A 27,077-nucleotide genomic window follows, 5' to 3' on the forward strand; every position below is an offset into this window, starting at 1 on the left:
GAATGTGAATCTCTAAGGTCTAATATCTTAATAAAAGTTACTGGAATCCCACAATTGCTCAGGTGTAGAGGAATGAGCAACCATAAACTCTTTCAGAATGCAAGACATTGATAATTTAACAATATGCCTAGGAAATAACTCTGAAATTCAAATAGTTCCAAGAGCTTTACTGAGGCAACATTGAGCTTGTGCATGTTGGGGAGAGGTAACAAAGACTTTCCTCCACTGACAGGCAGAAGTAGAACAACTGCCTCTGGCTCTGCTGCTAAATTTCAATCTCCAGCATAATGGTAAAACCAATATATCAAGCATAGATATGCAGAAGAATGCAATGGTAGCCCATTATGGCTCCTTAAAAAATACATACTCTGTTCAGAAGAGGAAGAAATACTGTTGAGGGAGACTGGTATAGCACAGACACCAATAACTGCTGCTTCTGCATTTACTGATTTACAGGATTTAGCTGGGGAAATGCATGAATGCAGATCCTGCCAAAGTCTAAAACTAGTGTTAGCAGTATTTTTGTACCATCATGTTCAGACAACACCAAAACTCTGTGGAAGACACTAAAACCCAGAAAATGCAAAAATGTGAAGAACAACATGGAACTACAATCTATGTCCCTGAGAAAGGGCAAACGATTCAGTTCTGGGACTGCGGGGGCTCAGATCTACCAGGTAAATAGTACTGTCCATAACTCATGTTCAGGTGAAACTGCAGTTAACAAAGAAACCAGCATCTACTGGGTCATCAGATAGTGTGTATCATTATTTTGCCTCATGCATTTTTAAAATATTTCATGCCAAGTTTTGAAATACTTGTTTTTGAGTTCTTGCAGAAACAAGACAAATTTGATATTTACAACAACATTTAGATAACAGAGGCTATTCCTCAGTCTGTGGAAGAATACTGCTCTACTACTGAAACATTTGCTTACATATTTAGGATTTCAATCTAAATCTCAAGCTTATTCCATCCTCTAGACCAATATCAAAGGATAAAATGGATAACCTCAGAGAGATCCAAAGAAAATTCTTGAGCAGTGCTGCTAGTATTGGCAAAATCATCTTAAAACAATGGCATGTGTGCTTCTAGAAAAGCTGATTTCACATTTTATACTGGCTTTCATCCTCAGAATGTGCTTTTTAAAATACTGAGACCCAAACTCAGCTCCTCAGGGGCACTCAATGAAGCAACAGGCTTCTGAACAGGCCATCAGAAAGAAAACCAGTTCTCAAATTATTGTGTCATATGTTTTGCAATATGAGATCTTTATTGATAGAAACATCAAGTATCTATATTTAAATATTTAAATAGAGGTAACAATTCCTTCAAACATACTGCATAAATCCAAGAAATATGCATAGTTTGTATTATTTATTATGTTGTAAAATCAACAGTTGAGAAAAAAGTGAGGCAACTTTCAGGAATGTAATAAAGAGAGAGTTAATTCTATAAAAACAGAGAAAAAAAAAACAATTGAAAGGTAGTATCAAGTAATAAGAAGTAGAGTTTCTAAAAAATATTTCTGAAACACACAGATTTCTATTTGCTACCCTGAAAATCCATTTGACAGCTTTAATGTGAAGGCTTATCAGTCTGCTTGGAAAATACATGTATTTTCCTCTGTTTCTCAAAGTCCTGCCTCAGGATACGTGGCAGAGCTAACAGCCATGTAAGTGTAAATATGCATGGCTGTGTTGCTGGGAGGCTGAACATTCAAAGGGCAGATTTTTCTAAACAGTTCAGGTTTCATCTACTTTTGGCTGACATACAGTTAAAAAGGTTTGTGTGAAGAAAGGTAAAATCACTTTCTTAAGGCAAACACTCCAGCAAATAAAGTTATTAGTTAGCTATGCTCTTTAAGCTACCAGTGTGTGTGCAGCACAGCTTAGGGACTGAAATAAGACTGCACTGGCAGCAGGATGCTCTGCCAGCACCCTTCCTCATAGCACTAGGTCTGACGCAGAAGCCCCAGATACCTTTCTCCATATTCCAAATAGTCCACTTTGCCTTGGTGGTTCTCAGCCAAAGAGCCAAGTTTGGCCTTTGGAAAGCACATAATTTCCAACCCTTTATCAGTTCAGCTTTTATAGAAGAATACTTGTTACAGCCATTTTGAAGACTAAATTTCAGCAGCACATTTTCCTCTACTCAATACTTTCTGCATACATTTTCACAATGGTGAGACAAAATGTAGATATTATGTTCAACTATTTTTGGTTTTGTTTTGTATTGTAACTGAGTTTGACAGTTGCAGGGTCAAAGCTTTCTAGTTTAAATCCCCCACTACCTTTGAAATCCTTTGCATGTACATGAAGAACATTTACTTGCTACTTCTGACTACAGAGTTCTACAACTTCTGCTGTTTTACTCTTCTGCTCATACTCACAGCTAGGCAGAGCTCTGTGAGTTGGGTGTGTTCACAAGCATGCAGCCTTTTTATACAAACATGCATTCATTAAGGAAGAGAAAAGGTAAGAGCTTCCTATAGGACACAACAGAAGTTAAAATCTACAGCTTTACAAATCATCCAACTAAAAACCAGATGTAATAGTGTCTCCTGATATTCAGATGGAACCTCGTGTACTTCTCTTTGTGGCCATTAGCTCTGATCTTGTTCCTGTTTGTCACTGGAAAGAGCTTGTCTCTGTGTCTCTTCTATCCTTCACTTAGATACTCACAGACGTCAGAAAGATGCCCTGAGCCTTCTCTTTTCCAGGTTGAACATTCCCACCTCTCTCAGTTTTTCCTCGCAGAAGAGCTGCTCCATTTCCTTCACCATCTTAGCAGCCCTTTTCTGGGCACTCTCCAGTATGCCCACGTCTTTCTTGTAAAGGGGAGCCCAGCACTGGACACAGCATTCCAGGTATGGATTACAGGGGAAGGATTACCAACTCTGGACTGCTGGCAGCACTGCTCCTAATGCATCCCAGCCTGCTATTAGCTTTCTTTGCTGCAAGGGAGCACTGGTGACTCACGTTCAATTTGATGCCTGCCAGGACTCCCAGGTCCTTTTTCCAGCCCCCAGTATACCACCTGCTTCTCCATCTTCCCTGGGGCCAAGGTGTGGCTAACTGGCCCATTTCCCTGCATCCTGCTTCTTAGACTTCTTGAAAATTCCCCCCTGTCCCCAGTCACATCTCTCAACTGCTGTGAAGGTTATTGAGAGTGAAAAAGTAAAAGAAAATCATAATGAAAGCCATTAGTAAGGGAAAACATGGCATCAGTTGATTGTGGTGTCAGTGGTATATATGCTGATTTTCAAGTACAACAGAATAAATTAAGAGTGAACTAAAATTTTCACTTGCTTTCCATGGATTTTATAAATTATCATTCTCTCTTCCATGGTCTCTCTTTACAATCTAAGTCTTTCCTTCTTGCAGCCAATCCATAAAAAATCATTCTACCAACAAAAGATGTTGGTAACTCAATCCTTTCCTTTCTGATTCTCTGTCAAAACCATCTCAAGCTTTAACGAAATGTTTTAAATTTGCTTTTCCCTATTACATTGCATTAAACCAGAAAGCAAGTCCATATTACTATTTCTATGTCTTTAGAAAGTAATATAATTTTCACTGAGAAAGTGAAAAAAATCCAAAATATATATATTGAAATGTTTGTATCTTAGAAAAAGTATACTGAATAGAGGTTTTCAGTTCCTTAATCACAATTTATTCTTCCTTGTCTTATGATATCATTCACCAATTCCTTAGAACACCAGGTAAGAAATGCAGCAAGGATCAACTATGGAAGGAAGAAGTAAATAATACAAATTTGAAAAGAAAGAGATGGAAATAATGTAAGTCTCCTTAAAAGGAAAAAAAAAAGAAAAGAAATGCAATTTTAAAGACTTCAGAGAAAATCAGAAATCTTCTAAGCTTTTAATAGGTATAACAGTGATCTTCCAAGTTCTGGAATAAAAAGAACCTGTTGGAGGAAACCTGAGATCAGTGCAAACAGTCACTTTCTCTTGCTGGAAAAAGGAGATTTGCAAGATGGAATTCCTAGCAGCACCACAAACACTGACAAAATGAGAGTACTGGCACAGACTACCACAGCCAGAGAAAGATTCTTAGCACATTATGAACATGATCTTTCAGAAGAATCAAGGAGAGAGTTTACATGCTCCCAGACAAAATTAACTCACACTGAAAAGGCCTCTTTGCACATAAATGGCATCAACTGGAACAGCGTCTAGCAAATGGTTTAGGATAATCAAAATAAACATGGATGCCAGTTTTACTAGTTCCTTGTGGAAAGAGAGAAAGGATGCAAGTGCAGTGAATTCTCCTTGCACTGTGGAGTGGCAGTGACAATTTCACTGCATTGCCTTCTGTATCCAATATTTCTTATTTCAAAAACGGAAAAACCCACAGAAACAAGCTTGTTCTTTGCATCTCTTGATTATGTGTGGACATACAGTGAACAAAATCAGGAAAAATAAGACCATAATTGCACAGGAGTGGCTTAAAATTGAAACAATAAAGTACAATGAACAAGACTAGCTAGGCTTGTGTAGATGGAAAAGGGCTGCTTCCTAATAGACTAAGTTTTCCATAAGGTGGAAGTGTGTAAGTTGCACACATCTTCACAGTATGTTTAAAACGTAAGGAAAGAGGCTATGTAGCCACTTCTGGCTTAACTGCCAACAAAAGCCACAGGGCAACCCAACTGGTTTCAGCACCATTTTGGAAGCGGGAAGAGGCAAGGAGGAACAGCTTGCACCCCTTGCCGTCTTTCTTCTGCACGCTCAGTGCCCGCAGTTGGCTGGCACACAAGAAACGCCTCAGCCAGCAGGACCACATTGCCTTTTTGCATCAAGGAAGGAAACATCTGGTAAGCAGAATCTGTAAGAAGTCAGGAGGAGAAAATGGAATACAAAAGTCTTTCTTATACTAGATCCTCTACCTATTTGAAATATGAGCAGAAGAAGGAATACACCTTGTCTACACAACCCACAGCTCTGGGCAATCACCATTTGTCACGGAATTTAAGCCACAGAGGAAAGAACTTTATCTTGATACATGGGGTAAGAATTAAACTTATATATATGTGCAAAGATGTATTAAGAAGTTATCCAACATAGCAGTCATGGGTCTCTGAATCATAAAGTAAGTTCATACACAAGTATGAAAAGTGAGCTTTTTTAGGTTATATATTTATTAGAAGCAGTATTAATGTATGAATCCACCTTGAAAGAAAATAAGTGTCCTTGAGATGTTAGATTCTATAAGCCAAATTGAATGTCTGCATCAATGGCTCTCCCTAAAAGTCATAATTAGGTCATTAAAATATATTTAGAAAAATAGCCTGTAAAATAAAGTTAAAAAATACTCACCTTCATTTTATTTCATAGGTCACTGTTATACCATCTAATAAGATAATTAAAAACATGCAAGCAGCTGGTACTGAGGCTAAACAGATTAATGTAATAGTCTGTAGTCATATGTGCTGGCAAGGGGTTCACCTCTTTGGCGAGGAGAAGGTCAGCTGCCCTTGGGAAGGGAGGAGAAAGACAGTATTTCCACTTTCCAGTGGCACTGCATTGCAGATACTGAAACTAAAGACCCACATCTATTTTCCTTTTCCTTTTGGTGAAGTCCAGCCCATTTGGACATCCAAAAAATGCTTTAACTATAACAGTAAAATAATACAGTAGAGCAGAGCTGAAGTATTTTCCTTAAATTATTGAAAGTTATTTTATGTCTAAATCCTTGTTCAAATGTTTCTAATAGTGAACTTCTAATTTTGATGACATGCTTCTAGGAAATAATTTTAATTATTTCTTATTAGTAAAGCTCCTTCCCAAGTACACAAAGAGTACTTCCATCAGAGCATAAAGACCAGCTGAGAATTCTCTGTGACCTGACAGGATGCATTCACAAACTCAAACAATATTTAGAAATAAATGCCAGTCACATGTGCTTTTCACTTATATTACTTACAAACTTTATGACCTAAAGGGAAATGCTCACTATCTGAACACATGCAGCACTACATCTGTGCTGTGATCAACACAAGCAAGAGTCACAAACTCTAAGGTGACACCTTCATATTAAAAATAAAACCATACAAATAGTTCTGGAGCATCGTAAATATATTAAAGAATAATGATATGTCATCCTTTATTAACACATACACTTGGAGTCTTGTACTGCATAATGTCAAACTGTCCTTTAAAACAGAAAATGTGGGAATCAAGCAACTTCTCCTGGGATTTATTTTTTATATTGTGGTAAAAACAATGTTTTTAAGAGCACTTTAATAACAAAACTTATTAATATTCAAATATTTTTTGGAGTAAGCTCTTCTAATTAAATTGTAAAGGCCTATTACTGACAAAATATTATGCAACTTTTGTTTCAACAAAAATTTTCATTATAATTTTTCATGTATTAACCTTCTGCATACATATGGTATCTACCATGATTCAAAGATGCCTTTGCCTCTTTTAGGGCAAAAATTCATTAGCTGGTCTTTTTAAAAGATGATAGACTGCATTGGGTAAACAAGGCTATCATTAACTTTACCAAATTACTAAAACAATAATCCTTGGCAGTGTCCTAAAGTAGGTTAAAATTTCTAAAGTCTTTAAAGAAATAACAGCCATTTACCATCATTACCTTTCAAGATAGTTTAGGAGTCACTTTTTGTCTTTCATACAGTGTTAGATGTTCAGTTTTATTTAACCTGCAGTCCAGAACTATAACCATCAAAACAATATCCAACCCAACCATCAAATTTATAGCCAGTCTCACTAGATCATAGGAATTACTTGCTACTGAGAAACAAATACACATTTCACATCTCAAGCACTAGTACTAAATAACAATGATAGCTTGCCAACTATGAGAAGTCAGAGGTTACTTTTTTCTATATATGTATACATACACACCTCCCTGAACTACATACACACATATGTATATTTTCTACTATTTTGCCTTTAATTATATCAATAATATTTTGGCAATGAAATATGGGATCCCTCTTAAAAGGCTATTTACTTCAGTTTTCTAAGTCGGGCTGCAATTCTCTTTGACAGAATATGAGTATTATTCAGTGGGACCTGTAGCCAACATAATATTTATTATATGCACTTTGGACTAAGGAATATATAGATACAAAGACCAGCTTTAACCTCCGCTTAATCTGTGGAGCATTAAAGAGTCACTAAAGCATTAGGCTGATTCAAGTAGAAGGTACCATGCTCTGTCCTCCCACTGGTTACATTCCCTGCACTGGCACTGATACCATGGGAAGCTTTGGCAGGAGGAAGTCACCAGAAAGCTCTCCCACGGAAGAATGAACAGGTTGGGCTGGGTTAGCTCCCTGGACTAGCTCCCTGAGAGATGAGTGCTACTGCCTGCATGGAGCAGGGGTGACAAGAAGGGCTCAGAGCCCAGCTCCACAGCTCACACTCTCATGGAACCAGAGTCTAGCTAATGCTGGCTGCTTCTTCTTTAAGTGTTGCCACTGGACAGGTACAACAGCTGGTGCTCTTAAGCTGATGATTTTCAGGAATAAGTTGGCTGTCTTTAATGGCAGAGAGAGCTCTCAACTTTCTTTTGCTGGTCTGGTTAAATTCTATCTTGCCTATTTTTGAGAGACTGGTTTGTGGTCACTATTTACATATGCTTCTTACCTAATAAGCATGAAGACTATCCTGGCTGGTATTTTTTGGCCCTTCTTTTAACTTAGACAGTATGTTGCATGCAGAAAACTTGAATTTGACAAGAAAAAGAGTCATGCAGAACCCTAAAATGGATCTTCTAATATATTTTATCAAAGTGAATATGCTAACTACCCTAGAAGAGTTTTACCTCATCACAAAGTAGGTCTCATTAGAGTTGACTTATTAGGATAAATAAAATTGTGAAGATACCTAAATCAACCCACCCATCCCTGCAGACACACCCTTTGTTCCCACCTTGCTCTTAGTCCAGAAACTTCCTCTGGGTGTTTGAATCGCAGCCACCTCTTTGCTGTTCCCTCTAGGTCCTTACAAAACGTCATTTTTTTCAACATCCTCAAGACCAGGCTGCTTGCTCCTTGCTCTCCTTGGCAATGGCTCTGTCTCCAGCCTGTAACAGGTTCTCCAGCACTGTGTCCCTCCCTGCCACCCCACGCCCGAGGCTCCCTGTGACCAGCACAGCTCAGTGCCTGTGCCACGGTGCAACATTCCACACCCAGCTGGCTGCAACCAGGACAAGGTGAGCAGGCAGGTTCCTCCTGCCTGACTGCACCTCTTTGAAGTAGAGATTCCAGCAGGGCACAAACCAAAAATGAAAAAAATGTCAAGCAACAGAGTCCACTAAATGATTCAAAAATAATCATGTGGTAAGCATGTTTTGTTTTACCATACTTAAACATGAAAATCAAATGCAACCCTTCTGGTTAGCACAAATCATACTATTAATTTACTAGTCACAAGGAAGAAGATTTTTTTGTAGCAGAGTCAGTATTTTGCAGGGTGAAAGATGAAAGTATACACCTGCTGATTAGCTTTCTGTGCTTTCAAGCACAAGACACCCTCTGGTATGTACCCAAGCAAGATTCAAACTCAATGACATTGCTGAAAAAAAGTTTCTTTAACTGGTGTTTACTGCCGACAAAATTGAATTATTATTTTCCTGTCAATCTCAAATTTAACTAATCTTGGCTATGGTTTTTGACATGAAATAATGAGGCAATAGAATTTCACGTGGTCCATAAATCCAGTTACTTTGGAGAAGATCAGAAAGGTGATCACTGTTGAGTTGAATATTTCAACATTTAGCTTAGTTGCCGTGAGTTTACTTTATTGAATAATTTGGAGGGAAAAAACCCACAAAAAACAACCTTAAAATGTTTAGGCTTTCAAATATATTGTACTTTAATCAGTTAAGCGTTTTGAACAACTTTTGAAAAAACCCAATAATCTAGAAAACAAATTTTCACATTATTACTTAATTAAACATTTCGTGTTCTTTCGTTCACTGTTTCAGTTTAGACTCCACAATCCTCCTAAAGTATAGGACCTATTATTTTGCATTAAATAGATTATGCTTATTATAATCAACCTTCTCAAAATTAGAAAATAAATGTAAAAAATTACCAACCTGTAAGAAATAAAAGTTCCATCTGAATCTGAGGTGGAGGGTGTGCTCCCGTTTTCATTTGATCCTCCTAATACAAAAATAAGAGAAAACACCTTTGTTGTAAGACAAACTCTGATATGAACACAATATGGATGAGAATTGCAACTGATTTTACCATCTATGGTAACTTCAGTCACAATAAAACTAACCAAAAACTTACACAGACAAATCTCAACTTTACCTCTCCAAATTCTTACAGCCATCTTAACTACCCTCCAAGTTCAAACTGGAATCTGAATCCTGAAAAATCTGATATTTAATTTCACTTAAAGTTTTGATTGAGGCGCTTCTCAAATTATTAAACACAATTTAACTAGTATAGGGTTACAGAAGTGTACCATGTAAGTAGAAGAGCTTGATTTTACCAACACTGAGTAAAAAAAAGTAAAAGTTCAGCTATTTTGTGAAAAATTCTGGGCTTAGTTTGTGATGGCAGGGTTTTTTTTTTTGGTCATAGCATAAGTTTCAAACTTCCTTGAAAGTACCTATTAAGACATCTGCCAAACATCTTATTTTACATTCTGTGGGCTGGCGATACATAGAACAGTGATGCTGCTAGAAATCAAGCATTACAAGAAAATTTTCCTTCTATAACTTATGTCCATTGCAAGACTGCTAAAAGCTAGGAGTAATGTATTTTTCAATGCAAATTTATTCTTGTCCTGTTTTATACTGTTTATTCTTGCACCGTCATTTAGCATGATAATTCTTCTATGTCCCTATGTGCCCCTTTAGTTAATTCACAGGTAGCACTGCACAACTCTGTTCTCTGTTCTTCTGACTGAAATCAAGTTCTTGCAGTCTTTTTTTCTAAATGAGGCTTCATATTCCCCATGTTCTTTAACTCAGTCCTTCTTGCACATGGAAAAGGAGGGACAGGAGCTGTAGACAGCATACTAAAAGTTCAGAATTGGTAATTTGGACAGTGGTTTTCTTCACTATCAAACAAATCTTGCTCGATACAGATGACATTTGTACCACTCCATCCTGCAGTTTCACAGCCATCCTTAACCAAACATGCCTGCACATTTACTCTCAATTTTTTATTCATGAAGTTTTCAGTTTACACGAAAAATTCTTGCTAGTGCAATACTGTAGTTCACACAATGTCATGCTGTTTGCAGTCCTCTTTTCTTCAGAAAGGACCAGTCCTGCCTGAATACTCTATTTGCACTGGCACCAGATATTACCTTCCAATAACTTTACTTAATAGAAGTCTATCAGCTCTCATTCTGTGTCAAGACAACAAATGAAAATATTGAATAAGACTGGTTCAACCCCAAGCTTCACTAAAAAGAATTCTTTCATTAAAATTTGCATTTCTCTATTCATCTCAGAATTACTACATTTCACTAATTCTTTCTATTTCACAGCATCTCCTGTGGCACTGCATCAGATGGTTTACTGAGATCCAGACAGATTTAATGTATTTCCTGAACATATAGTTTGAAAAGCAGGCAGGTTAGCTGGCCAAAATATCCCATTTAACAAAAATTCTGCAATAAAAGTTATGCCATTTGCTTCACTTTTCTCTCTTATTTCTTTCTTAAAAACCTTTTTAGAGCCCTGCACAGATAATGGTCAGTCCATGCAGGTGCTTTGCTGTCACTTTTCTTTCCCCTGTTATTCTAAGTACAGGTATAATATTTCCATTCATCAGCCATGAACTAAAGTACTAAAAATTGTTCCATGCAGCAGCATTTGTCAATATTCTTGAAGTCTGCAAGTCAGATTTTTAGCTCTGCTAATTTACAGTATCTACCCAACACTCCCATCTATTTTATTGATTTATTTTCAGGCCTTTGCATGAAATTCTATTTTTACTGAAAATTAAATGTTTTCCTTTTCAGACCAGAGCTGGATTACATTTAGTATCATTTGTCCATTCACACTGCAGAATGGTTCTAGTTCTCTTTCTTAGCAAGCTCCTTTACATAGTCAAGTAATATTTTCCTGTATATTTAAATTCTCATCTTATGAAATTATTCAACTTAATTTTTGCTGATTGTCTCTATAAACCCACACTTTCTGATATCCAGGATGTGGCCTTCCTTGCAGATGAAGCTGCTTTTCTGTTTCTTTGAAGATCTTTGCTCATTCCAGACATTCCTTAAAAAATACTTAAACATTCACCTTGGTATAAAACTTCCAAGTGTTTCTTTTCTCATCTAATTTGGAATGCAGGGTTTTTTATTAACTTTTGCACCTCTGTCTAAAATAAATCCCAAACCTCTACTACATCTTAGTCTAAAATCACTCAGTCCAGTTGATTTCACTAATTAGCTCTCTCCATTTATTTTGAAAATGGAAATCCTACTTAATCAATCTGCTTTTTGTTTACTAAATTTAACTAAATTAACAACACCAGATATTTCATCCAGAAGCCGACCCTCCCGTTATTAATAACCATCTGTTCATTTTTTTCCCCCTCATATCTTGTAAAATAGTCTCCCATATTGGGACAATTTTCAGTAATACGCTTTTTCATATATTACCCATCTCCACATCTGATCCTGAGCATTCAGAGAAATGACTGAACTATGCTCAGTCTCTGTTAAAGCCATATGGCCAGGTGCAGTGATACTGGGCAAGTGCTACAGGGACACAGCACATCAAAATGGGTCCTGAATGCACTACTGCACTTCATTCATACTTAACGTAAGCATTCACCTACCACTAGTTAGATTGAAAAAAAATCCACCTAATTCACAATGCTAAGTTGATATACTGAAAAAGTATGTCTTTTCAAGAATAGCAACATAATCTTCCAACTTTCTGTAGAATGAACTTTAAGAGCATCTCAAAAAATGCATGGATTTCACCATCTTTCAACAAAACCATTTGTCCTGCTTGAAGAGTGAACAGGACTTTTCAAAGAAAACAAAGATAATAGTTGCTCTTTCACCAGGATCCCCACAGTTGGTAGGACCCTGGGTCTGCTGTATCCACTGAGCTGTTCTTCACAAACTACTCTAAGTCTAGCTTGCTTTATTCTGAAGACAATAATTTCCTGCGTTGATATGCAATGATAGCCAAAATACCTTCACATTTTTAATTGTACATCCATTGTTAATAAATCTCATAACCATACAAGTTACTGTTTGGGCACTTTTTTGTGAGCTGCTTTTGCTGCTTCATCATATCATTAGCAGCAGCTACCAAAAATGGATAGGGCTAAGTGTATTAAGCTCTCAAACCCAGGATATAGTGGAACAGACCCTTCTGTGATTGCTCCCTTGCTCTATCACCTTTAAGATGGGTATGTCTGTTTTGACACCTTGAAAGATTACTAAGACATTCATTGAAAGTGATAAAAATCTTAAAGCAAAGAGCAAAAGATTCATTTTCTTAACAGAAGACTCCCTAAATTTTACCTAGTTTTATCCAAAAGGCTTTTTAGCAAATCCTATTAAGTTTCCATAGTTAGTGATAAAGAGGACAAATACGACTGCTGCTTCACTAACTAATGATGTCAAGCTGTGGGAATCCATGCCCTGGATCACATCTCCTCAGGAAAGTTCCAGTTACTCCTCCTGAAAAATATGGTGAACTCTCAATAGAACAGATATACTACTTCTGTCTTCTTCATTGATAATGACCCAAATTTCTGGTAAAATTTGGATGTATACTAAACAGCTATGAATATAAGATTTATGATGCTAGTAACAAATATCGTGGTCCCCTTTAAAAAATCGATTCAGTATTACGCTAATCTTTAATTTCCTTCTGAAACTCAATTATCGGAAGAAGGGTTTTGCTAAAGAGACAGAGGATGCTCTAGTAACCCTGCCACAGACCTTCTGAAAAGCTTTCCTAACTTCAAACGCACAAGCTAGGGGAAAAAAGGTAGAATAAATCCTGTCACACTTTCAGGGAAAAGAGAAAGGAAACGAGCAATACTGTAGCAAGCACCTGTATCAAAGTAAGGATGGCTTTCAGCACTAGAGCAGTTACTGGCTTTATTACAATAATAAAATAAGGCTGTATCCTTCCAAAGAGACAGAATTACCTGGATTGCTCCTTTCTTAACTGTAGCAACTCCCTCACCTAAGAATGAGAACTTTCTCCTGAAATTGCCTCACTTCAGTGAAGTCTGTTCTTGTGCACAGACACCAAGGGCTAAAGGGAGCTGGGACTTGGGCAGCTGGGACCTGACACTGCCAGACACAGCTGAAGGCTCTTCCAAGAGAAGTTGTGTAACTCAAAATTGACACTTTCCCTAACTAATAAAAAAGAACATTTCAAATTGTAGCTTCTTTAGACTCCTGAGATGCATGGAGAAGGATTTGCAAACTGTACACTTGCTAGGGTACTAGATTCACCCAGAACACATGGGCTTGTCACTTGCAGTAACTGTTATCTTGTCAAGGACATATTTGAGATTATAGGCATAGCATAAAATTGGAGAGCCCAGAATAAGGAAGATGCCTTCACTTCCTGAATATTATCTGAAAACTATGTGAAGAAATTTTAACAAGAAACCTGATTGAAACTTTCACACTATTTTTTTGTATTTTTATTTTTAACAGCCTATTACACTGAAAGAATCACAGAACTATTTAGGATGAAAAAGATTTGTAAAATCATCAAGGCCTAACCCTAACCCAGCATTGCCAAGTTCAGCATTAAACCAAGTCCCCACAGATACCACATCTTTAAAAAAACAGATGTATTTTAAATACCTCCAGGGATGGTGACTCAGCTGACAGGGTACTTTTTCACAGAAGAGCTTTTTCAAGGTGCAGCGCACAGTTTCCACTTCAGGTAATAAGAAGAAGCTGGACAGCATTTCAAAGCCCCAATTCACAGGTGGGAAGTCACTCTGGGTGTGCTCCAGGCACAACGAACACTGAGCTGAAGCATGTGCTCAGCAAGAGTAAAAAAGCATGTGAAGAATGATGTAGAGATCAGACATTTCTCTCTCATCTCTCTCACTACGTCTTGAAAACAGCAATTTCCTGTGAGATGTAAAAATTTAGCACTGGACTTTTTAAGGAGAAGGGGTGGGATACTGTCCTAACCAGCCTCAAGTCCATGAAGAACGAGAAGCTTGAGTGACACGGCCTTGCTTGATGGCTGCACACCTAATTAAAAAAAAATCAAGCTAATTTTTTTCCTTTTGAAAATATACTTTGATCCTGAGGAATTGTCTTTAAATATATCCATACTTCTGCATGCATGTACACATGCACACATGCATGTCTGAATGTGGCCACACATATATTTATACAGTGCAAACCAATTTTCCAATCCTGTGTCACGTGTGGAAGGGGTTTACGGCTGGCAGTTTAGGATTTTGTGATAAAAGTGATCCTACTGAGGTAACCAAACTGTGCATTTCCCTGCTTACAAGTGTCATAATGGGGACAGATCCTTCTGCTGACCGGCTTGCACTCTGCTTAATGTTTTTCTTTGTATTCTAATCAAAGGTTAAAATGTTGTTAAAACACAAAATTTATTTAACATTGTGGAAATTTAAGTTGATATAAACACTCGATCATTAATGCAGTGTTTTATGATTAGAGACAAGTAAAATTTTAACACAAATCTATGCTTGCAGTCTAAGGTTGTCAATTCTTATAACATGACTTCAAAACTCCATGCTATATTAATTTTCAGCATATTTAAAGCTTAATAATTTAATGATTTATCCAATTTTAATTTATACTTTCAAAACCACTTTGAACAATCTGAGGTGCCACTGGAGATCACAACAGTGGTCCTGGTTAAGTCAAATAATAATTATAGCGCTTTCACTTTAAAGATGAGATTATTTTTAATTATTGAGTGAAGTACTTGAGGTACCATACTTATATAATTACGCTACTCATTAAATGGTTATTGAAAGCTGAAATGTAATTTTAATGACAGCTACCTATTTTTCTTTGCACACTTTATAGATGACAGATCAGTCAGGAATTCTAGTTTGCTCAAAAAAATTCTTGCAGCTGCACTGGTTCTTTCAGGTGTAAAACAATTAAGCTGTTCTTTTTTTAAAACTTTAAACATTTTTTTTTCTCAAATGATATTAATATAATATACAGAAACTAGTAAAACCAGAACAATAAAGCATGGATATTTTTTCTTCTTCACAATAATATCAAAATGCTGGCCCTAAACTATTACAAATTCCAAACCACATTCCCCCGAAAATAGTGACAATACAAATATGGAAGAATAATTTTAGTCAAAATGTGTTCGTCATATAATACAAACAACAACAAAAAAATTGCTTAACAGATTGCAGTCCTTTATTGTGAGTATAAAGGGGTAATCAACATACAATAAGCATTTTACTATGCATTAAAACTATATATAATACCATGAGATTCCTTTGCTTTTTCTAACAGCAAGGTTCACAACTCTTCAAACATAAAATTCCTTTGTACTGTTTACTCCACAGATAGATATTCATCAGACTGATCTCGATAAAATTTATTCTAACACGTAGGCATCTCTCACAATTGACACTACAGAGGTATGGTCTCAGAAATGAGCACCTTAAACACTTATGCTCTGCATCTTAAGCCTTTATATGCGATGTCTGAAATTCAGGGTATTTCTCCGTTGTTTCAAAGACCCGTATCTTGTCCAAATTAAGCTTTCCTTTTTCCACAATGAAAACCAAACAGAGGAGTAAATTTGTTTCATTAACAATATTAAAGCAAAGATTTCTGAGTTTACTGTATGGGGAAAAGGCAATAAAGTTTTGAAGAGGGAAAAACTGCTTTGTTCCTTCAATCCCCTAGTTGAAATTAATTATAGCAAATGTTTATGAAAACATCTGTTCCATACAGTTATAAATTCTTAATTTTAGCATGGGCGATTCCAAGCTCCTCTATTATTTTGAAAGAGAACAGTCTGACAACTGTAAGGTTTGCAAAAGAGCAGACAATTTGTATTTCTACAGCACCAAATATGCAGTTTGGAAAGTCTTCAGGATCTCTGCAGCAAAGGAAAAATAAAACAAAACACGAAAAGCCTAAAAACGACTGAAGCTTTCTGATTTGGGTCCGCCGACAGACCAAAATGGCAGCGGGAGGAGGGAAAAAAAAAAAAAAAAGAAAATAGAAGGAGAACTAATCCCGAAAACATGCGGCAAATCGAGATTTCCCTACACAAAGTGGACGCTGAAGAAGTGAGTGAAACGCGGCGGAGCTGCGGCACTCCGCGCCAGGGGCGCGGGCGGGGAGCCGGGCGCTGCCGCGCGCCGCCGGCAGAGGGCGCTGCGCAGTTTGGGAAGCGCGGCCGCGGCTGCCGCCGGCTCCGGCCGGGCTCGGCCGCCCCCGCCGCGGGCCCGGCCCCGAGCAGCCCCCGCTGCACTCCGCACAGCCCCGGCCGCGGGCCCGGCCCCGAGCAGCCCCCGCCAGCCGCCGCTGCACCCCGCACAGCCCCGGCCGCGGGCCCGGCTCCGAGCAGCCCCCGCCAGCCCCCGCTGCTCCCCGCACAGCCCCGGCCGCGGGCCCGGCCCCGCGCAGCCCCCGCCCGGCCCCAGCCCCCGCGCAGCCAAGGCTTTCAAGTCGTCCTTTCAAGTGATGAAGTGGAGCGCGCTCGGAGCAGCGTACACCGACTGTAAATTGCGCCTTCAGCTAAAGAATTAAGTGCGCCGCGCTTCTGATATTTATTAAACAATTATTAGGCCGGAAAGTTGGAGAAGGTTTCGCTCTGAGCAAGTTCGGTTTTCTGAAATAAATACGACGCAACTTTTGGGTGAACAATCTTTTACGCGGAAACCTGGCTCTCTATCCCTCACTTCAAGTTCATTTAGCATCAGAAGCACTCTTCGAATGCATGCAGCACAGATTTCTGATAGCATTTTAGTTTTATCAGCTCTGTCCTAAAATATTATATTCTGCCACGAATTAAATAAAAACCTATATACTATGATAATTACTGATACATGAAGATAATGAATTGTGAAATGAACTAATGAACTTGCCATTTGAAGTATAAGTCTTAGGCTAAAATATTTTGTTTAATCTTCAGTATTGACATGAAAAAATACATTAAGCATTAACAGTCTTTTTTCCCCTTTAAGCTTATTTGAATTATTAAAGGAATATAATCATAAAGCACAACACAGAACCCACAGAGATGCCAAGCTTGTGATAGTGAAAGCTGGTCACATTTGGAAGTAGGTAATGAACACTGGCACCAAGGTGCAAAATCAAAGCCTGTTTTAGCCCTGCTGAAAGCTGTTTCAGCAGTATGATAGGCAGACACATTGGTTTCCATTTAGGAAAAAAAAAACTTCTGGAGATAATATCTTGTACTGCATGTTGCTCAAACCCTGTCTTTTGGATTGCTGACTTATGACAATCAAGTGGCACCTTCCATGATCTTTGCTTATAAAATCACAGTTGCGTATGTGTATATGCATATATGAGTAAACTCAGTGCATTCTCCAGGCAACATCTCCGTTTGAAACAATTTTGTCCATGCACTTCTTTTTAAATCAAGACACATGAAAGTAAGAGGGTTTCCATTTTAAGTGAAACTGCTTCTGCGTGTTCACGAATCTAAACACAAGCCCTGTCATTAGGTTAGTCTGTAAATTAACATGACACCGTTCCCCATGTAAAATGTATGTGTGAAAAAGTGTGGATGGGAAAAGATATACAAGGGTCTAGATTACTGATTCTGAAATTGGAATGTAGCATCAGTGTTTAGGAAACGTAGTCCCATGCAGCTCAATTTAAAATAAATTCAACAATAAGTACATTCAAGGGACTTATTTATAATATTTCTTTTCCTGTTGAAGCCTCTGCATTTACAAAAATAGACTGAGCTATACACTGTACTCTAAACTAAAACCAATATAATACACAGAGTAAGAAATTTTACTCAAAGGGCGCTGAACTAATTCATACAAATGCTTCTGAAGAATTCCCAGGTGATTGCAAGTTACCAAAATCCCAAATACTTTATATCCAGATGTGTTTTAATATAATCTCTCTAGGCATGCTGGGAAGGAAAGAAGTTTAACTGTGATGCAAATAGTGATTTAAACACTTCAGAAAATGCATGTACATGGAAAAATAGTTTGGCTTCCCATTTAGTGAGAAGCAGACAATACTAGCTTATATAAGCAAATGTGACTCCACTGAAGTCGATACACATTTAGCCCAGTAATGCCTGAACTGAATTTGCTACCAGCAGCAATACGACTGGTGAAACAAAAAAAATCCACAGGGTAAGGTAAAAGGTGATTCTTCTAAGTGTTTTTCAGTTATTTCTTGCAGTGCACCTGTCTTTGGTTCATAGCATATTATGTCCACTTCTGTTCATATGCTCACTACTAGAGTCTGTATCAGCTACATAGCCTGGCTGATCATTTGTCATGTGTAACCTACACAAATTCCTAGGTCATCCCACCAAGTGTGACTCAAAAGACTCCAGGATAAGATACAGACATTTTGGTGTAGTCTGACTGAAGTGGAAACTGTATACTTAATAAATAATATAATCTCTAACTTGAGTAAATTCTTTAAGAGCGCGCACAATTTTCAAAATCACAAGTTGGCAAAATCCAGTTTAACTAGGGACAAGCAGCATAACTAGACTTCGCACAGAAAGAAAAAAAAAATCTTAGAAGCTGCCTGGCACCATTGCTAGGAATTTACACCCTGATGATGTACAAATGCTGAGTGACTTATACTTGCATCCAGAAGAATTTAGCTAATTTTAACTTATAAACAGCCTAAAACGCATTTGAGCTATAAATCGCAATAAACTAAAGATGGCAAAAGGCAATAAACATGAGTTAATGACTCAGCATCCTCCTGAGATAGCACTGGTCATGCAGCTTTGCTTAATCTTAGACATGCACAATCACTATAAAAAGGTGGTCTCCAGAGACCATTTACACTGACAATAAGAAAAACACACCGTCTCTTTACATCTTTGAAGGCCACTATCGTCCTTTAACTTACTTCAATTACATCCCATTTTTAACCACATTTCTATCTTATGGATTGTTGCAATCCTTCTGTTTGGGATAATAAATCATATGGATGTATAGTCTAATTTTCATATTCTAAAGCAGTAATGGATATTCCATGGAGCTTAGGAAAAAAAAAAGAACTAAAAAAATTAATCAGGAGTTTTCTAGCATTCTGTTGTTTTTCTAAGATTAAATGATAACAAGAAAGAATTAAATGCTCTTTTATTGAAATATAACTGCCCTTTCAACAAAGAGCTAGCTGATTTTCAACTGAGAATAACAGGTTTATCAGGAGAAAAGCTAGCCTGGCCAGGGAGCCACGTGGCAGTGATATGCAGCCTCACCTCCTCAAGTTGGGGAGGTGGTCTCATGATAACCAGGACCAGGAGTTAAAAAGAGCTTTGCTTCTTTGCTGTTTCTTATCAAAGGATGCTACTGCAGCAGGCTGTTGATTTACAGCATTGCTGATGGATGTGAAAGGCTCCTGAAAGCAAAATGTGCTCTCCTGGACCTTCTTTCTGGAGTGCAAATGTGTTTACAAACACCGTGAAAATCATACCACTTTCCTTCACCCAGCACATGCATGCAAAGAGGGACAGCCTGAAATCAAAGCATCCATGTGGTTACTGTGCTGCTGTGTGTGTACTTGGCTACTTGCTTGACTGGGATGGGAAAATAGGAAGCATTTATGGCTAAGAAGCAACCAGAAAGAAAAAAAATAATTGGAATAATAAATGAATAAAAGAATAAATTAAAACACAGAAATTTGAGCACATGAGAAGCTAAAGGGCAGAGGAGCTCTTTGGCATCCAGTGGAAGGGCTGGCACTACCCCCTTTGGCACCAAGGAAGAGGAAACAGAGAGGAAATTTCAAGTAAGGAAGTTGTCACTGAGATGCAAGACTGGACAACGCCTGGGCTTTCTTTAAATGTGATGGTTTTAAAAGCACACAGTAAGAGGTGAAGAAAGTCCTGCACGAAGGAATGTGGGAATCTGCCAGCCTCTAAAATGTCCAGGGTCAGGGAGAGGCTCCTGGGCTCCCACAGCATCCCTGTCAGCTCTGCCAGGTCCTTCCAGATGCAGCCTGCTCCTTCCCTACCACAATTCCTCTTAGCACTGCTGTAAGCAGACAGATCTGTTGGTCCAAAAGGCTGCTTTGGATTTATAGTAACATAAATTGCAGAATAATAGATTAAATCAGTTAGAAATAGGATCCTGCTCACACCTATGCAGTAAACATGTTTTTAATAATGTAAATAAGTAACACATTTAAAATTATCTGGGTAAAACTTAAGATCTGTTCCAATAGCAGCAGAGTCTAGAGGTAGCACAATTCAGAAACACACAGTTAAAAAAAATAAATAAAAATCATGTTACCTTCACCTTACAGCAGTACTAGTACCTGATAACCTGGCAAGGCATCTGAGAAAAAAACCCAAAACCTGAAGACAACCAACACTGTCACAAAGACTCGAATACTCAACCCTTAAAGGGTGTTACTGCTGCTGATGGAACAACCCTTGACCTAATGAAAGAGTAACATGCACCAGGAAGGGACAACTGAGCCTACAGCTGCCTAGTCTGGTTTTACAAGATGAAGCCAGAAAGCCCTGGACTACCACTGTGGCTGTCTAATTAAGGCTGTTAATTCTTGGAATACCTTGTGCATCCAGAAGACCCATAACTGAGAGAACCTAAAATGAAGCAGTACCCTATATTTTCTATAAATTTCTCCAAAGAAAAAACATGTCACCAAACAGTATAAAAGAAGTACTGAGCTAGAGCTTTTAAACTGCCAAATTGAAATATGCCAAAGCATAATGAAAACACTAGATTTTTAATCAAAATTCTTGTAAATCAACCTTTAGGCAATTTGGAGAGTACCAACTGTGCACTTTGCTGGTGCAAAAGCAGATGCATGTTGTGAATGACAGATCTAGAAAAATTTGAAGAGCAAAGGTATATATGCACTAGCAGTAAACTCTAGATGTCTAAGAGATGAAAGTCCACAGCTACATCAGAATATAAAAATATATCAAATTGACAGCAAGAATGACAAAACACTTCTATTTACTACAGTGCAAGGTGCTTTGTCAAACAAGTATCACTTTGTTGTAGATCTTCAGGAAAAAAAAAAATCCCCACAAAACATTTTTGCCAAAAAGTATGTAATCCATCATGGGACAGATTTCTGTTCCCCACCCTTGCCCTCCTGTGTGGAGGATGAGTAGTGTCAATTCCCGGTGGCACTTCAGAATGGAACTAAGGATGAAAGTACAAAGCACTTGAAGACATAAGAAATATGAAACTTCTAAAATGCAAATAAGACAAGTATGACTAGATTTTTTTTTGTGCCTAACGATTATAGTGAAGTTTTCCAAAAGTTTGATGATTTAATTTACACAATATGAAAAATTATTTAGTAGTAGTCAATTCTTCCCAACAGTTACCTCAGTTCTCTAAAACAAAAAACCTTTTAGCCAAAAAGACAACATTCTGTGTGCAAGACAAAATGTCACCCAGCACTAGAGAGATTCATCCTTTTGATTTTGCATTTTTTGACCAAGTACCACCTAAGGAAAATGTGAGAAGGTATTTCATATATGCAATTCACATTAAAACTCAAAAATAACCATCTGGAGATCAACAGAACAGTCCCGAGGGTCTACAAATTCTAAAATATTTTCCTTATTTCCTCCATTTCACCTCAATTTAGGACATGGCTGTGATTAGCTTTATGACAAGCATGGTACCTCTCTGTCAAGCTGGAGAGGAAAAAAAGGTTTGAACCAGGGATTTTGGCTCTTCCATAGCAGAGCTCTGCATTCTCAGCAATTTCCACCGCATTCCCCCCAACACTGCACCCAGATGGGACAGAGTCCAAGTGACGTGTAAGGAACGGGTCTGCACCAGGCCATTCGGCACATCCATAGCGTGGTGCTGCAGACCCTGGAGGAGGTGCTGAATTTTCATGTACACTATGGGAATGAAATTCCATGCAATAGCTGTCCTACTCAGCTACAGGCATTATTTAAGAAAGCACTCTATGCTGTGACTGCAGGTTCCAAGACAGAGCAAGAAAGAATATCTACGTCTGAACAAGGCTTCCATTGCCTGCCATTGGAATGACAGTGAATAAAGACGACGAAAATTGCAGCATGTGAATACTGGTGTAATTACTGAATGGTTCCCCACACAATTATGCAAAACAAATTTATCTATAAGTTAATGTAGCCATTTTCTTTTTGAAACAGAATTTTCATGCCATCCATCAGTCACCCAAAACCACAAACCTTAGATGACTTACGTACACAGAATTTACTCATTTGGTCTGTAATACAGGCAATGCATGTGAGTAGAAATAAAGGTTTAATGAAACAAAATAACATACTCCACTAGGGAAAACATATTTTGCCCAAAGAAAAAACTAATGTAAATAAGTGGAGGCTTGACTATTTGATAAATATAGCCCCAAAGGTTATATGTTTACTGAAAGAATATAAATATTGTAGGTGATGTAGATTTTTTTTATTTGACTAGAAACATTAATTGCTTTCTAAATACAATAATATTCTTTCAAACTGTGGGGTCTCATTTCTTTTACTGCAACAAGTAACCAATTACCTAACAAAAATGTTTACATTAATCACAATCACTCTATATTTTAGTTTTTACACCACCGATTTTATTTTTGCTTAGAACTGAACTCCCTCAGGCATTCTTTTGTGCCAACCGTTAATTTCTATCAGTGATAAAGTTCCCTTAAGCTTCTTTTAACATCTACTGGACATGACCTCATAAAATTTAATGCCACTCATTAACCCCGAGCACTTAACTTTACACAGTAATGTCAGGCATCTGACTTTTCAGTGCATGAGAAATCCAAGTGGGAACTGTTTGAGAGATACAAATTACAAATCACTTGAGTAGTAGAAAGAGCTGCAGTGAACAATATTAAAGGGTAAATCAAGACTTGAGCAAAAGTAGGGTTCTTGTGATGCCTTCTATCTAAAATTATAAAAAATTTATACAAACGGGGAGGCTGCAATGTGATTGTTTTGGCTTGTGAGAGGACTGAAATTCAGAGCTGAGACTGAATGCCAGGTTTTTAGCATTGTCTGAAGCAAATATGATGTGCAGTCATGTTTTCTCGGCTGTCCAGTAGCCTTCAGGCATTTGGGAGGAGCAAATGTTTTAGGATCACCTCACATTCTGTAAGGGCCACACACCAGTGAGACTGGGGTAAGCCAGAAGAAGCAGTTCCTTCAAAGGGCTCTCCCTTTTTTCCTGCAACAGCCTTGCCTAGGTTTAGCTTTAGAGTGTGGTTGTTCTTCCGATTTTGGTTATGTACCAAGAAAGCTCTCGGAGGGACAGCACTGTTTTTATTTTCCCCGAGATGCACAGATGGGTGATGTCTGCTTAACTCATTTAACCATATTTCCCAGTGGCTTCACACATGTTGGAGAAAATGTGGAAAATTCTAGAGGTGAATGAAAAAAAAATACTTAACAACAATTTTCTGGCTTCTCTTGAACCATTCAAGGACATTTCTTGTGGGGAGTTGCAACTGAGTGACAGCCTGTCATGGCCCTGAGTGTAAAAAAAAAGGCACATTGTTAGGGGGAAAAAAAAAAAAGTGGTTTATTTTGTATTTCTGTTGGCTCAAGAGATATCTAGGCATCCTCTCTGAAAAAGGACAGTGCTATGCAGCTAGAAACATGGCCCATCAGAGTTCCTGATAGCAATCTGCTTATTCAGCTCTGTTATGAAAAGTCCCCTCCCCCAGACTGTACACAGGGTTTGCTTTTTCTTGGTGTCACAGGCTGTTACATTCTGGGTTAAGCAGTTGATGCTGTTGGAGCAGGGATCAGCTTAACATTTCTATACAAATTATACAAGGTAGCTATAAATTGCTTCATGAGAAGCCACGTGAGATTTGATGTGATGTCTCTAAGTGCTACAAGTTTATTTATTTTTCAGCAGCAAAAAGAGCCGACTCTCAGAACAAGTGGTAGCTCCTGAATTTACTGATCTTAACTGGGAAATGTATTCTCTGCTACCGTGTAAATCTAAACAGAAGGAAGCTGTTTTGCTGAAGCTTTATCTCCACAGAAAGGTATCTCTAAGTGAAAGGTAGGTTTGACAGAATTGAGGTTTTCACATGCAAACAACTGTGATCTCTGATACAAGCCCCAGCTCCAATTTCTCTGAATGACTATTTTAGCTATAAACCACCCAGAACCAAAATCTACAGTCAATACACACACCATACTATTGAAAATGGTTTTGCATCTTGCCTGCCACTGGTCTAAGATCACTTTAGCATAATTACAGCTCGATGCAACATCAGTAAGTGTGCATCAGTTGGAAAAGTTTTTATTGCCTAATAGCAGGGAATGGTAATAAAGCAGATGTACACCAGGCCACATGACAATGGCAACCAATTGGTCTGTATTTGGCAAAGCAAAGTATTAATGTTTTATAAACACAATGTATGTTATACTTTTCTAACAACAGGGGTGTAAATCTCTGCACAGCATAAACACTTATGTGGATCAACACAGAGATACTGCTGTGATAGGTACTTTGAAGTTGTAGATAAGAGCTCAAGCTGTAAGATGCCAAAAATATTGGAAGTTTGTAAAGAATCACTGCCAGACTCTTAAATGTAGTAGCACTTGTGGGACTTTCTGAAATATAAATAGTAATTACCTTCAATGCAGAATGTATTTGCAAAAATAAATGTACTGGTACATATACCAAAACTCACAACTCAGTTTTCTATTTGAGAACCAAACTTCAAAACCTGTAAATTGTGAGTAAAACAACCCCCAAAACAATCTTTTGCTCAACACCCCCTACCCGCAGTGCCCAAATCCACGTACACATGGGCACACACACACACAACCGCTCCAATATCCATAGGCAAACACGACAGTCTTAGTGTGAGGGCATCTACCCTGTAGACAATTCAATCAATCTCTCAAGTGACACTCACACGTGCCTGCACACACAAAAGCAGATGTGGCATTAAGATTTACAAAGTTATTGAAACTTTTAACAAGTAAAACGCATCTTTACTTAGCTACACCAGAATGAGGAATAAAGGGGTTTACATATGTTCCAATTCTAAACCTATCAATCAAACCCATGTTATTCCTTTGGGAGCTTATTTACATGCATATTTATCAGCCTCACATGCTAATTCCCTGCTGTTTTATGCCTGCGAGGCATGTTTATGAGTCATAATTGTTGATCTCATTTGATGTATTTCACTGAAGTAAGACATTATTCAGTTATGTGGCCTAATGTCAATGAATTACGATGACCTGATCTTCGAAATGCAACTTGCTCTTTAATTTTTATTAGAGCATTACTTATTCATAAGAAGAAATACAGTAAAATGGAAGATCACATGTTTTTATAGCCATTTTACTTTAACATCTGATTTTTGAAACACTCCTCCCTACCTCTAGGCAAAGTTTTAAAAGTGCAATTCATAAACACCAAATGAAACTAATTTTTGCTTGAAATTAGTACACATTTCTCAGAGTGGGACCTTTTATAGATGTTCTTATTTTGTTTTAACCAGCCACAAGACAGGCCTTTGGAGTACTGGCATATGGTTTGCAAAAGAAAACCAACCAGACTCAATTCAAAGCCCTCAAATTGTTCTTTGCCTTAACTTCATCAAAACTGAAACCAGATAGAGATTTCACAGCAAGTTAAAAGTACCCAAACTGCCTCATCATCTTTAATGCCAAGTGGTGTCAATTTATAAACAGAAAATCACTTGATGGTCAAAGTAAAGACCTAAAGAGGGAATAATTATGATGTGTATAAACTTCACTGCAGTAGCCTGTGTTGTGACATTAAAGGCTATTCTTAGGTAGCAAGCCAGAAATGGTGCTAGTAAGCATCCACACTGGAAGATCCACCATAAGTTGCTCCTTATCCCAGGCTAATAGAAAATTTCCTCTGTACACATGATTTACTACATGATCTTCAGATGTTCCCACTTCCTATCTTAATATTTAGTATTGTTTTAGTGCAATTATTATCAATTAAATATGTTCAAAAGTTTCCAAATTGCTGCTCTGAGCTACAGCTTTAGCATGGAACAGAGTAATATGCAGGAAAATAAAACTATATTTAGCTAAGCGATGCAAATTCAAAGTGCAGGCTCATTTTTCCATAAGAATCTCAAACTGAATATGACAGATATGAGTAAGTATCTTTGAAATCACAGAAAATCTGCAAGTATCTTCCTAAATGTGTAATATTCAGAGGATTGTAAGTACCATAAATATAACATTAATTCCAAGACAAAAAATCCTCAGGATATTTTTCATGTCGAGAATTAAATCAGGCTTTACATGCTCTTTTTTAAAAGTGAAAAGGAGCCCTTAGTCCTGTGTTTACATGGTATTTTTCCAAATCAGAAATTTGCTTCTGACAGGCATACATTACAAACCAGTTCCTCTAAAAAACCTAAAAATCTTCACTTGAACAAGTAGTTATTCTAATGTCACAATTACAAGGTATAACTTTAATTCATGTGCCACAACTAAAATTGTTATATGTTCATCACATATACAGATTTATAAAATACATTAAATTTAATTCTGCAGAAAAATGTCAATTCCATAACTTTTCAAATATAATTCTTCACTTATTATTCAGTATGTTATTGTCTCAAGAACCCCAAAACAGAGCTAGAGCTATCCACAGTATATGTTCTAATTTACAGCCCTTTTTTCTTTCAAATTCAAATAAGCAAAAGACACAAGCTCATCTGCCTGGGGTACTTTTATTTTAATTTTCTTTTTCCTTTTTTTAGAATAGCAACAATTAATGCTACACTTTTTCTGGTAATAAAATCTTCATCTTAGCAAAGCAATAAAGTTGTGGTGACCTAGCTGTAATAATTCAGAATGGAGCTTTGCAGACTTTTGCAAATAAGTATTTTCTTTCATACTTCAATAAACAATGAA

The 27,077-nt window shown here is 37.6% G+C and overlaps 1 protein-coding gene across 9 annotated transcripts in view; it reads right to left on the reverse strand.

Moving 5' to 3' along the window:
- Positions 1 to 27,077, reverse strand: part of TBC1D5 (TBC1 domain family member 5) — a 311,934-nt gene that overhangs the window by 146,789 nt on the left and 138,068 nt on the right. For all 9 annotated transcript variants that reach the window (XM_064413964.1, XM_064413959.1, XM_064413950.1 and 6 more), the window contains one exon: positions 9,102 to 9,168. In XM_064413964.1, coding sequence (XP_064270034.1) covers positions 9,102 to 9,168 — 67 coding nt within the window. The remainder of the gene's footprint in view (positions 1 to 9,101; positions 9,169 to 27,077) is intronic.

Source organism: Passer domesticus, chromosome 1, assembly GCF_036417665.1.
Source record: "Passer domesticus isolate bPasDom1 chromosome 1, bPasDom1.hap1, whole genome shotgun sequence".
Classification (NCBI taxonomy): Eukaryota; Metazoa; Chordata; class Aves; order Passeriformes; family Passeridae; genus Passer; species Passer domesticus.